Below are 13,953 nucleotides of genomic sequence, written 5' to 3'. Positions count from 1 at the left end.
TGTGTGTGTGTGTCAGTCTCTCTGTGTCTCTGTGTGTGTGTGTCTGTCTCTCTGTCTCTGTGTGTGTGTGTGTGTGTGTGTCTGTGTCTGTGTGTGTCTGTCTCTCTGTCTGTGTGTGTGTCTGTCTCTCTGTCTCTGTGTGTGTGTGTCTGTCTCTCTGTGTCTGTGTGTGTCTGTCTCTCTGTCTCTGTGTGTGTGTGTCTGTCTCTCTCTGTCTGTGTGTGTGTGTGTCTGTCTCTCTGTCTCTGTGTGTGTGTGTCTGTCTCTCTGTGTGTGTGTGTGTGTCTGTCTCTCTGTGTCTCTGTGTGTGTGTGTCTGTCTCTCTGTCTCTGTGTGTGTGTGTGTGTGTGTGTGTGTGTCTGTCTCTCTGTCTCTCTGTGTGTGTGTGTGTGTGTCTGTCTCTCTGTCTCTCTGTGTGTGTGTGTGTGTGTGTGTGTGTGTGTGTGTGTGTGTGTGTATCATCCTGTCTGTATTATTCCTATGACATTCCTACGTCTCTATCCCTGCAGAGTCCTGTTCCTGATGTCAAAGAGTGGCTACCAGCCTCCCAAACTGAAGGACAAAGCAAAATGGTGAGGCGCTCTGTTTGAGGCATTTGAATGTCTGTCTCTAAGTGTCAGGTGTGTCTCCCTCTGATCATGTTGAGAGTGTCTTTGGTCTGTCATACAAAGAGAGCGAGAGAATGAAACACATTCTCAACATGATCAGAAACTTAGAAACATATTATAAGAGACACCCAACACACCACAGATTAACTGATACAAAACTGAGGTACAGGGAGAGGGAGGAGGGAGGAGGGAGGGCGAGAGAATGAAACACACTCTCAACACGAACAGAGGCAGCCACCCAACACTTAGAAACATATTATAAGAGACACCCAACACACCACAGATTAACTGATACAAAACTGAGGTCCAGGGAGAGGGGAGAGGGAGGAGGGAGGGCAAGAGAATGAAACACACTCTCAACACGATCAGAGGCAGCCACCCAACACTTAGAAACATATTGGAAGTCATTTAAATCTAAATAAAAAAAATAAAAAACAGACACAAAGCTGCTTGTCATGCTGTTTGTTAGACCCTGTTGTGCTGTAAACATTTCGAATGCTTTGTGGTTGATACTCTGAGTGCAGATCTACACTCTAGGTGTGATTCTAAGTGTAGCTGCTGATAATGTGTTCTCATAGGGACAGGACATATTAAAATGCAAAATAAAAACACATGTTGTTTGTGTGGAATAAGTTCTAGTAATGAATAAGCAAGCTCTCCCTTCTCCATCTCCCTCTCCCGCTCCCCCCACAGGTCCTCCATGTTTCATAACTTTATTAAAATGATGCTGATCAGGAACCCCAAGAAGAGGCCCAGTGCCTGCAAGATGCTGACAGTGAGTCCAGGAGTCCCATGTCTATTAATAAATGTGCTTTACCAGACCTCTCTGTGCTTTACAATGCTTCCCTATGCTTTACCAGACCTCTCTGTGCTTTACAATGCTTCCCTATGCTTTACCAGACCTCTCTGTGCTTTACAATGCTTCCCTATGCTTTACCAGACCTCTCTGTGCTTTACAATGCTTCCCTATGCTTTACCAGACCTCTCTGTGCTTTACAATGCTTCCCTATGCTTTACCAGACCTCTCTGTGCTTTACAATGCTTCCCTATGCTTTACCAGACCTCTCTGTGCTTTACAATGCTTCCCTATGCTTTACCAGACCTCTCTGTGCTTTACAATGCTTCCCTATGCTTTACCAGACCTATCTGTGCTTTACAATGCTTCCCTATGCTTTACCAGACCTCTCTGTGCTTTACAATGCTTCCCTATGCTTTACCAGACCTCTCTGTGCTTTACAATGCTTCCCTATGCTTTACCATACCTCTCTGAGCTTTACCGTGCTTTCACTGTGTTTTATTACACTGTGCTGTGCTTTTACTACAGGAAACTTTGATATGGGTATTACTGAATCTCCCTCTCCCTCTCCCCCCCTCAGCACCAGTTTGTCTCCCAGTCCGGTCTGAGCCGCTCCCTCACCACTGAGCTCCTGGAGAAGCTGCAGGACCCTGAGAAGCTGCAGAGCTGCCTGGGGGATGAGGGGGAGGGGGAGGGGGAGGGGGAGGTGAGTCTCAGCCACCAGCTTCGAACAACACCTGCACAAAAACTGCACTGCACTGCGAGGAGTGGGCCAGCTCTGGTCTAGCCCTGGTCTGGTTCAGTTGTAGCTCTGGTCTAGCCCTGGCCTGGCTTAGGGAGAGATGGACACAAACCTACAAACTTAGATCAAGACTGTAATGCAAAGAAACTGTGTGCTGGTCAAACAACAACTCATTGAAAGAGCTCAAGTCTAGCTCAGGTCTAGCTCAGGTCTAGCTCAGGTCTAGCTCTGTTCTGGCTCAGTGTTCCCATGCTCACAGGTCTATTCTCCCCCTTCCAGTTTCTGCCTGGGTATCTGAGACGAATCCACTCCACGAACCGACACAACAAGGCAGAGAGAACCAGCTCAGACATCCGCTGTGAGTGTCTGTCTGTCTGTCTGTTAGTGTGTGTCTGTCTGTCGGTCTGTCTGTGAGTTTGTGCCTGTCTGTGAGTGTCTGTCTGTCTGTGTATCTGTTTCCCTGTCTGTCTGTCTCTCTGTCTGTGTGTCTGTCTCTCTGTCTGTGTCTCTGTCTGTCTCTCTGTGTGTCTGCCTGTCTTTTGTGTCCCTCAGTGCTGTAGATGGACTCACTGGCTGCCTGCTTTGTGTTTCAGTGCAACAGATCGCAATCAAACAGCCGGCCAGGAGAGAGCGGCCCTCCCGAGACAGTGGGGTAAATAAATCAGCAACAAGGAAACAGCCCTCAAACCAACACAGAGCAGTCACTGCCCTGCCCAGACCCTGCCCTGCCCAGACCCTGCCCTGCCCACACCCTGCCCTGCCTACACCCTGCACTGCCCACACCCTGCCCACACTCTGCCCTGCCCACACCCTGCCCTGTCCAGACCCTGCCCACACCCTGCCCTGCCCTGCCCAGAACCTGCACACACCCTGCCCTGCCCTGCCCAGACCCTGCCCACACTCTGCCCTGCCCACACCCTGCCCTGCCCTGCCCAGACCCTGCCCACACTCTGCCCTGCCCAGACCCTGCCCTGCCCAGACCCTGCCCTGCCCACACTCTGCCCTGCCCACACCCTGCCCTGCCCACACCCTGCCCTGCCCTGCCCAGACCCTGCCCACACCCTGCCCACACTCTGCCCTGCCCACTCTGCCCTGCCCACACCCTGCCCTGCCCTGCCCAGACCCTGCCCACACTCTGCCCTGCCCACACCCTTCCCTACCCTGCCCTGCCCTGCCCACACCCTGCCCTGTACCACGCTGTGCTGTGCTGTTCCTATGGGAGTGGTTCAGGGTTGATGATTCCATGCCAGTCACAATCTGAAAGATGTTCTCTTGGTTTGATTTTCAGAAGCAGAGCGAGGCCAGGCAGCTCTCTACAGTGAACAGCCTGGAGTCTGTCAGGACCAGCAGGTATCAAAGTGAACAAAAACGGGGGGGGGGGGGGGGGGTATTACACAGCGGCGGTATTAAGCTCTAATTAAAACAGACCCTGTCAGTTCAGAGTTCAAGCAGCTCAGTTTCACAAACTGCACAACAACAACAAGAGACAGATTAAATGATGTATACAAAAACCTCTCTCTAATTCTCTCTCCTCTTTCCTCTCTAATTCTCTCTCCTCTTCCCTCTCTCTATTTCTCTCTCCTCTTTCCTCTCTCTAATTCTCTCTCCTCTTTCCTCTCTCTAATTCTCTCTCCTCTTTCCTCTCTCTAATTCTCTCCTTTCCTCTCTCTCTGATTCTCTCTCCTCTTTCCTCTCTCTCTGATTCTCTCTCCTCTTTCCTCTCTCTAATTCTCTCTCCTCTTTCCTCTCTCTCTAATTCTCTCTCCTCTTCCCTCTCTGATTCTCTCTCCTCTTCCCTCTCTCTAATTCTCTCTCCTCTTTCCTCTCTCTAATTCTCTCTCCTCTTCCCTCTCTCTAATTCTCTCTCCTCTTTCCTCTCTCTCTGATTCTCTCTCCTCTTTCCTCTCTCTCTAATTCTCTCTCCTCTTTCCTCTAATTCTCTCTCCTCTTTCCTCTCTCTCTGATTCTCTCTCCTCTTTCCTCTCTCTGATTCTCTCTCCTCTTCCCTCTCTCTAATTCTCTCTCCTCTTTAATCTCTCTCAAATTATCTCTCCTCTTTCCTCTCTCTAATTCTCTCTCCTCTTTCCTCTCTCTAATTCTCTCTCCTCTTTCCTCTCTCTAATTCTCTCTCTTCTTTCCTCTCTCTCTGTCAGAGATGACATCACAGATTCAGACGACGATGACTATGACGACGTTGACATGTGAGTTCTATCCCTCGTTGGTATTTTTTGCTCTTCACTTTCTCAGGTGGATTGCCAGGAGGGGAAGGCGTGAGTCTATTAAAGACTATGTTGTTTGAAAAGTTCTGAAAGAAGTCGAACTGGAGTTTAAAATGAAAACGTCAAACTCTGCTTGATCCATCAGAACAGACTTCTTAGCAAACCTGAAGAAGCAATAATGAAATGACATAACAGTTTGATTCCCTCTTCCTCCCTCCCTCTCTTCCTCCCTCCCTCTCTCCCTCACTCCCTCCCTACAGCCCCAGCAATTACGATGACAGGTATGTCTTAATTCTCTGCAATATCTGTGTGTGTCAGTGTGTGCATCAGTGTACCTGTGTGTGTGTGTGCGTGTGTGTCGATTGGCTGTGCACTAAGCCCCTCCCTCTTCTGTGTTCCAGTAACACGCTACAGGCTGTCGATGTCCCGCCCCCTTTGCCTCCCAAGGTGAGTGGCAGTCCCGTTCCTTCACGGCAGTGCACAGTTCTGCTGTATCAGAGCTCTGTAAGTCTTTTATTTTGTTGTTTGAAAGAGCTAAAACAGACCCAGAAGCAAGCCCCTCGTGTCAGGAATGCATTTCAAGCCCCCTCAGCGCACTCGCTGCGTGTGTGTGTGTGTTTTATTTCATTTTGTAACGTGTGTCTCACTCCCTCCCTCCCTCCCTCCCTCCTTCCCTCTCTCACTCCCTCCCTCCCTCCTTCCTTCCCTCTCTCCCTCCCTCCCTCCCTCCTTCCTTCCCTCTCTCCCTCCCTCCCTCCTTCCCTCTCTCACTCCCTCCCTCCCTCCCTCCTTCCCTCTCTCACTCCCTCCCTCCCTCCTTCCTTCCCTCTCTCACTCCCTCCCTCCCTCCTTCCCTCTCTCACTCCCTCTCTCCCTCCTTCCTTCCCTCTCTCACTCCCTCCCTCCCTCCTTCCCTCTCTCACTCCCTCCCTCCCTCCTTCCTTCCCTCTCTCACTCCCTCCCTCCCTCCTTCCTTCCCTCTCTCACTCCCTCCCTCCTTCCTTCCCTCTCTCACTCCCTCCCTCCCTCCTTCCTTCCCTCTCTCACTCCCTCCCTCCCTCCCTCCTTCCCTCTCTCACTCCCTCCCTCCCTCCTTCCCTCTCTCACTCCCTCCCTCCCTCCTTCCTTCCCTCTCACTCCCTCCCTCCCTCCTTCCTTCCCTCTCTCACTCCCTCCCTCCTTCCTTCCCTCTCACTCCCTCCCTCCCTCCCTCCTTCCCTCTCTCACTCCCTCCCTCCCTCCTTCCCTCTCTCACTCCCTCCCTCCCTCCTTCCTTCCCTCTCTCACTCCCTCCCTCCCTCCCTCCTTCCCTCTCGCTATGTTTCAGCCCAAGTTCCGGAGCGGCTCGGAGGAGGGTTTCCCGGGGGAAGACGATCGCGGTCGCACAGGTAGCTCCCTCTACAGCCCCTCCCCCGTCCTGTGCTGCTCCATGCGGGCCTCGCACCCGGCCCACCCCCGGTCCCGCGCAACGTCAGAAACGTCAGCTCGGGTTCGAGCTTCGCTGACACTGACGAGAGGCTGCGATAAACACACTCTTCTAGCAGCCCTGGTACCCTCTCTGGAGCCTCACACCCCAACCCTTATAAAAGAAAAAAAAAAGAGTCCCATAGGAACAGCACAGCACAGTGACAGCATGGGAAAGCATAGGGAAGCATTGTAAAAGCACAGAGAGGTGTGGTAAAGCATAGGGAAGCATTGTAAAGCACAGAGAGGTCTGGTAAAGCATAGGGAAGCATTGTAAAGCACAGAGAGGTCTGGTAAAGCATAGGGAAGCATTGTAAAGCACATAGAGGTCTGGTAAAGCATATATATAAAAACATGGCAAACCAGGGTAAACTGTGGTAAATGCAGCGTAACACTGTGGTAAACTTCTCTAAGGGAATGCACAGTTTGACCTCACACTGTGCATCGTGTCCCCCCCCCAGACCCCACACAGAGGCCCGGACGACTCTGTGCAAGATCGGAGGACCCCCAGCCCCCCCTCCTGCCCCCAAAGAAGGACAAGATGCTGAAGCTGCCCCAGTCACCTGCCCCCCCGCAGCAACAGGTAACCAGTCCACACAGCAAGCACTGAGCAGCTAGACATTATTATACAAGCACGCAGGCAAGCACTGCAAAGCACAGAGTAGGTCTGGTAAAGCATATTAATTAACATGGCAAAGCAGGGTAAACTGTGGTAAATGCAGAGTATAAGCGTGGGGGATATAGTGGTGAGCGTTTCTAAGGGTTAACGTGACGTGATTCGGTTGCTTTTCTCCTGCAGGGTCCTGCAGAATACAAGAGCCCTGAATTCACGAAAACCCCGGTGAGAGTGAGTGTGTGTGTAAGTGTGCATGTGAGAGTGTGTGTGTGTGTGTGAGTGTGCGTGTGAGAGTGTGTGAGTGTGTGTGAGTGTGCGTGTGAGAGTGTGTGTGAGTGTGCGTGTGAGAGTGTGTGAGCGTGTGTGTGTGTGTGCGTGTGAGTGCGTGTGTGAGTGTGTGAGTGTGTGTGAGTGTGCGTGTGAGAGTGTGTGAGTGTGAGAGTGTGCGTGTGAGAGTGTGTGACTGTGAGAGTGTGCGTGTGAGAGTGTGAGAGTGTGCGTGTGAGAGTGTGTGAGTGTGTGTGAGTGTGCGTGTGAGAGTGTGTGAGTGTGAGAGTGTGCGTGTGAGAGTGTGTGACTGTGAGAGTGTGCGTGTGAGAGTGTGAGAGTGTGCGTGTGAGAGTGTGTGAGTGTGCGTGTGAGAGTGTTTGAGTGTGTGTGAGTGTGCGTGTGAGAGTGTGAGAGTGTGTGAGTGTGCGTGTGAGAGTGTGTGAGTGTGTGTGAGTGTGTGTGTGAGAGTGTGTGAGTGTGTGAGTGTGAGAGTGTGTGAGTGTGCGTGTGAGAGTGTGCGTGTGAGAGTGTGAGAGTGTGTGAGTGTGCGTGTGAGAGTGTGTGAGTGTGAGAGTGTGTGAGTGTGCGTGTGAGAGTGTGTGAGTGTGTGTGTGAGAGTGTGTGAGTGAGAGTGTGTGAGAGTGTGCGTGTGAGAGTGTGAGAGTGTGTGAGTGTGCGTGTGAGAGTGTGTGAGTGTGCGTGTGAGAGTGTGTGTGTGTGAGTGTGAGAGTGTGCGTGTGAGAGTGTGTGAGAGTGTGTGAGTGTGCGTGTGAGAGTGTGTGTGTGTGAGTGTGAGAGTGTGCGTGTGAGAGTGTGTGAGAGTGTGTGAGAGTGTGCGTGTGAGAGTGTGAGAGTGTGTGAGTGTGCGTGTGAGAGTGTGTGAGTGTGCGTGTGAGAGTGTGAGTGTGTGTGCGTGTGAGAGTGTGTGAGTGTGAGAGTGAGTGTGTGTGTGAGTGTGAGTGTGAGTGTGCGTGTGTGAGTGTGTGAGTGAGTGAGTGTGCATGTGTGAGTGTGAGTGTGAGTGTGAGTTTTGCTTTATAACACAGATGCCTACACACTCATACTCACACCCTGTTATGTTTAAACAGATATTTTGAAACATAAAACGATAATTAGATTAAAAATAAAAAAATCTCTCAATGCAGTTTCAGTGAGTATTTCCCTGAAGCTTTGACTGTTTGTATCGATTGTGTTGAACGCACAGTCAAGGCAACTTAACTCAGACTGATCAAAAAACCAAACCCTATGAAACGCTCAGTGCTTGAGCAGCGCTGCGATGGGATCCTCCCGGGATGATTGCACGCAGCCTGGAAAGGTGAGGCTACAGAACAGGAAGACTGAGCTCTCCCCTCTGTCGATGCTGTTGCAGGTATTCTTCAAGAAGGTGTTTAACGGCTGTCCTCTGAGAATCAACAGCTGCACCACCTGGGACCACTGCACTACTAAAGGTATGCCAATTCAAACACTGCTCCAGCAACCACCCTGCTCCGCTCCCCCCGCTCCAAATACAACCACCCCCTCCAAATACAACCACCCCCCCGCTCCAAATACAACCACCCCCCTCCAAATACAACCACCCCCTCCACATACAACCACCCCCCTCCAAATACAACCACCCCCTCCAAATACAATCACCCCGCTCCAAACACAACCACCCCCCTCCAAATACAACCACCCCCCTCCAAATACAACCACCCCCTCCAAATACAATCACCACCCTCCAAATACAACCACCCCCTCCAAATACAACCACCCCCTCCAAACACAACCACCCCCTCCAAATACAACCACCCCCTCCAAATACAACCACCCCCTCCAAATACAACCACCCCCTCCAAATACAACCACCCCCCTCCAAATACAACCACCCCCTCCAAACACAACCACCCCCTCCAAATACAACCACCCCCCTCCAAATACAACCACCCCCCTCCAAATACAATCACCACCCTCCAAATACAACCACCCCCTCCAAATACAACCACCCCCCTCCAAATACAACCACCCCCCTCCAAATACAACCACCCCGCTCCAAATACAACCACCCCCTCCAAATACAACCACCCCCCTCCAAATACAACCACCCCCTCCAAATACAACCACCCCCTCCAAACACAACCACCCCGCTCCAAATACAACCACCCCCCTCCAAATACAACCACCCCCTCCAAATACAACCACCCCCTCCAAATACAACCACCCCCCTCCAAATACAACCACCCCGCTCCAAATACAACCACCCCCCTCCAAATACAACCACCCCCTCCAAATACAATCACCACCCTCCAAATACAACCACCCCCCTCCAAATACAACCACCCCCTCCAAATACAATCACCACCCTCCAAATACAACCACCCCCTCCAAATACAATCACCCCGCTCCAAACACAACCACCCCCCTCCAAATACAACCACCCCCTCCAAATACAACCACCCCCCTCCAAATACAACCACCCCCCTCCAAATACAACCACCCCCTCCAAACACAACCACCCCCTCCAAACACAACCACCCCGCTCCAAATACAACCACCCCGCTCCAAATACAACCACCCCCTCCAAATACAACCACCCCCCTCCAAATACAACCACCCCCCTCCAAATACAACCACCCCCTCCAAATACAACCACCCCCTCCAAATACAACCACCCCCCTCCAAATACAACCACCCCCTCCAAATACAACCACCCCCCTCCAAATACAACCACCCCCTCCAAATACAATCACCCCGCTCCAAACACAACCACCCCCCTCCAAATACAACCACCCCCCTCCAAATACAACCACCCCCTCCAAATACAATCACCACCCTCCAAATACAACCACCCCCTCCAAATACAATCACCACCCTCCAAATACAACCACCCCCTCCAAATACAACCACCCCCTCCAAATACAACCACCCCCTCCAAATACAACCACCCCCTCCAAATACAACCACCCCCCTCCAAATACAACCACCCCCTCCAAATACAACCACCCCCTCCAAATACAACCACCCCCTCCAAATACAACCACCCCCCTCCAAATACAACCACCCCCTCCAAACACAACCACCCCCCTCCAAATACAACCACCCCCCTCCAAATACAATCACCACCCTCCAAATACAACCACCCCCTCCAAATACAACCACCCCCCTCCAAATACAACCACCCCCCTCCAAATACAACCACCCCGCTCCAAATACAACCACCCCCCTCCAAATACAATCACCACCCTCCAAATACAACCACCCCCTCCAAATACAACCACCCCCCTCCAAATACAACCACCCCCCTCCAAATACAACCACCCCGCTCCAAATACAACCACCCCCTCCAAATACAACCACCCCCCTCCAAATACAACCACCCCCTCCAAATACAACCACCCCCTCCAAATACAACCACCCCCTCCAAATACAACCACCCCCCTCCAAATACAACCACCCCCCTCCAAATACAACCACCCCCTCCAAATACAACCACCCCCCTCCAAATACAACCACCCCCTCCAAATACAACCACCCCCTCCAAATACAACCACCCCCCTCCAAATGCAACCACCCCCTCCAAATACAACCACCCCCTCCAAATACAACCACCCCCCTCCAAATACAACCACCCCCCTCCAAATACAACCACCCCCTCCAAATACAACCACCCCCTCCAAATACAACCACCCCCCTCCAAATACAACCACCCCCCTCCAAATACAACCACCCCCTCCAAATACAATCACCACCCTCCAAATACAACCACCCCCTCCAAATACAATCACCACCCTCCAAATACAACCACCCCCTCCAAATACAACCACCCCCTCCAAATACAACCACCCCCCTCCAAATACAACCACCCCCTCCAAATACAACCACCCCCTCCAAATACAACCACCCCCCTCCAAATACAACCACCCCCTCCAAATACAACCACCCCCTCCAAATACAACCACCCCCTCCAAACACAACCACCCCCTCCAAATACAACCACCCCCCTCCAAATACAACCACCCCCCTCCAAATACAACCACCCCCTCCAAACACAACCACCCCCTCCAAACACAACCACCCGCTCCAAATACAACCACCCCGCTCCAAATACAACCACCCCCTCCAAATACAACCACCCCCCTCCAAATACAACCACCCCCCTCCAAATACAACCACCCCCCTCCAAATACAACCACCCCCTCCAAATACAACCACCCCCCTCCAAATACAACCACCCCCTCCAAATACAACCACCCCCTCCAAATACAACCACCCCCCTCCAAATACAACCACCCCGCTCCAAATACAACCACCCCCTCCAAACACAACCACCCCCCTCCAAATACAACCACCCCCTCCAAATACAATCACCACCCTCCAAATACAACCACCCCCTCCAAATACAATCACCCCGCTCCAAACACAACCACCCCCCTCCAAATACAACCACCCCCCTCCAAATACAACCACCCCCCTCCAAATACAACCACCCCCTCCACATACAACCACCCCGCTCCAAATACAACCACCCCCTCCAAATACAACCACCCCCCTCCAAATACAACCACCCCCTCCACATACAACCACCCCCTCCAAATACAACCACCCCCCTCCAAATACAACCACCACCCTCCACATACAACCACCCCCCTCCAAATGCAACCACCCCCTCCAAACACAACCACCCCCTCCAAACACAACCACCCCCCTCCAAATACAACCACCCACCTCCAAATACAATCACCCCGCTCCAAATACAACCACCCCCTCCAAATACAACCACCCCCCTCCAAATACAACCACCCCGCTCCAAATACAACCACCCCCTCCAAATACAACCACCCCCCTCCAAATACAACCACCCCCTCCAAATACAACCACCCCCTCCAAATACAACCACCCCCCTCCAAATACAACCACCCCCCTCCAAATACAACCACCCCCCTCCAAATACAACCACCCCCTCCAAATACAACCACCCCCTCCACATACAACCACCCCCTCCAAATACAACCACCCCCCTCCAAATACAACCACCCCCCTCCAAACACAACCACCCCCCTCCAAATACAACCACCCCCTCCAAATACAATCACCACCCTCCAAATACAACCACCCCCCTCCAAACACAACCACCCCCCTCCAAATACAACCACCCCCTCCAAACACAACCACCCCCTCCAAATACAACCACCCCCCTCCAAACACAACCACCACCCTCCAAATACAACCACCCCCCTCCAAACACAACCACCCCCCTCCAAATACAACCACCCCCCTCCAAACACAACCACCCCCCTCCAAATACAACCACCCCCCCACTCCAAATACAACCACCCCCTCCAAATACAACCACCCCGCTCCAAATACAACCACCCCCCCGCTCCAAATACAACCACCCCGCTCCAAATACAACCACCCCCCTCCAAATACAACTACCCCGCTCCAAATACAACCACCCCCTCCAAATACAACTACCCCGCTCCAAATACAACCACCCCCTCCAAATACAACCACCCCCCTCCAAATACAACCACCCCCTCCAAATACAACCACCCCCTCCAAATACAACCACCCCCCTCCAAATACAACCACCCCCCTCCAAATACAACCACCCCCCTCCAAATACAACCACCCCCTCCAAATACAACCACCCCCTCCAAATACAACCACCCCCCTCCAAATACAACCACCCCCCTCCAAATACAACCACCCCCCTCCAAACACAACCACCCCCCTCCAAATACAACCACCCCCCTCCAAATACAACCACCCCCCTCCAAATACAACCACCCCCCTCCAAATACAACCACACCCTCCAAATACAACCACACCCCTCCAAATACAACCACCCCCTCCAAATACAACCACCCCCCTCCAAATACAACCACCCCCTCCAAATACAACCACCCCCTCCAAATACAACCACTCCCTCCAAATACAACCACCCCCTCCAAATACAACCACCCCGCTCCAAACACAACCACCCCCTCCAAATACAACCACCCCCTCCAAATACAACCACCCCCTCCAAATACAACCACCCCCCTCCAAATACAACCACCCCCCTCCAAATACAACCACCCCCTCCAAATACAACCACCCCCTCCAAACACAACCACCCCCTCCAAATACAACCACCCCGCTCCAAATACAACCACCCCCTCCAAATACAACCACCCCGCTCCAAACACAACCACCCCCTCCAAATACAACCACCCCCTCCAAATACAATCACCACCCTCCAAATACAACCACCCCCTCCAAATACAACCACCCCCTCCAAACACAACCACCCCCTCCAAATACAACCACCCCCTCCAAATACAACCACCCCCTCCAAATACAACCACCCCCTCCAAATACAACCACCCCCCTCCAAATACAACCACCCCCTCCAAACACAACCACCCCCTCCAAATACAACCACCCCCCTCCAAATACAACCACCCCCCTCCAAATACAATCACCACCCTCCAAATACAACCACCCCCTCCAAATACAACCACCCCCCTCCAAATACAACCACCCCCCTCCAAATACAACCACCCCGCTCCAAATACAACCACCCCCTCCAAATACAACCACCCCCCTCCAAATACAACCACCCCCTCCAAATACAACCACCCCCCTCCAAATGCAACCACCCCCTCCAAACACAACCACCCCCTCCAAACACAACCACCCCCCTCCAAATACAACCACCCACCTCCAAATACAATCACCCCGCTCCAAATACAACCACCCCCTCCAAATACAACCACCCCGCTCCAAATACAACCACCCCCCTCCAAATACAACCACCCCCTCCAAATACAACCACCCCCTCCAAACACAACCACCCCCTCCAAATACAACCACCCCCCTCCAAATACAACCACCCCCTCCAAACACAACCACCCCCCTCCAAATACAACCACCCCCCTCCAAATACAACCACTCTATCACACTGTGCTGTGCTCTCACTGTGCTGTATCTCACTGTGCTGTATCTCACTGTGCTGTATTACACTGTGCTGTATCTCACTGTGCTGTATCTCACTGTGCTGTGCTCTCACTGTGCTGCGTGTTTGAAGGGGTAGTAATGCAGTGCTGCTCCTCTGGTTTCAGATCCTCAGCTGATATTCGGGGCGGAGGAGGGCATCTTCACTTTGAACCTCAGCGAGCAGGAGGCCACTCTGGAGCTGGTAAGAGGCGGCACTCTGACTTGAACCTGACGCACTGATCATCAGACAGACCGCTGCACTGACAAGACAAAAGCCA

The 13,953-nt window shown here is 52.3% G+C and overlaps 1 protein-coding gene across 1 annotated transcript in view; it reads left to right on the top strand.

The window, feature by feature from the left end:
- Positions 1 to 13,953, top strand: part of LOC117970253 (mitogen-activated protein kinase kinase kinase kinase 5-like) — a 43,411-nt gene that overhangs the window by 19,012 nt on the left and 10,446 nt on the right. Inside the window, exons 10-23 of the mRNA XM_059026612.1 lie at positions 510 to 572; positions 1,302 to 1,383; positions 1,985 to 2,110; positions 2,426 to 2,504; positions 2,740 to 2,798; positions 3,435 to 3,496; positions 4,300 to 4,347; positions 4,626 to 4,646; positions 4,767 to 4,812; positions 5,693 to 5,753; positions 6,291 to 6,412; positions 6,629 to 6,670; positions 8,085 to 8,163; positions 13,801 to 13,877. Of these exons, the coding sequence (XP_058882595.1) occupies positions 510 to 572; positions 1,302 to 1,383; positions 1,985 to 2,110; positions 2,426 to 2,504; positions 2,740 to 2,798; positions 3,435 to 3,496; positions 4,300 to 4,347; positions 4,626 to 4,646; positions 4,767 to 4,812; positions 5,693 to 5,753; positions 6,291 to 6,412; positions 6,629 to 6,670; positions 8,085 to 8,163; positions 13,801 to 13,877 (967 nt within the window). The remainder of the gene's footprint in view (positions 1 to 509; positions 573 to 1,301; positions 1,384 to 1,984; positions 2,111 to 2,425; positions 2,505 to 2,739; positions 2,799 to 3,434; positions 3,497 to 4,299; positions 4,348 to 4,625; positions 4,647 to 4,766; positions 4,813 to 5,692; positions 5,754 to 6,290; positions 6,413 to 6,628; positions 6,671 to 8,084; positions 8,164 to 13,800; positions 13,878 to 13,953) is intronic.

Source organism: Acipenser ruthenus, chromosome 7 (assembly GCF_902713425.1).
Source record: "Acipenser ruthenus chromosome 7, fAciRut3.2 maternal haplotype, whole genome shotgun sequence".
In the NCBI taxonomy this organism is placed as follows: Eukaryota; Metazoa; Chordata; class Actinopteri; order Acipenseriformes; family Acipenseridae; genus Acipenser; species Acipenser ruthenus.
Note: the sequence above shows the minus strand (reverse complement) of the source record. Positions and strands in the feature narration are given on the sequence as shown.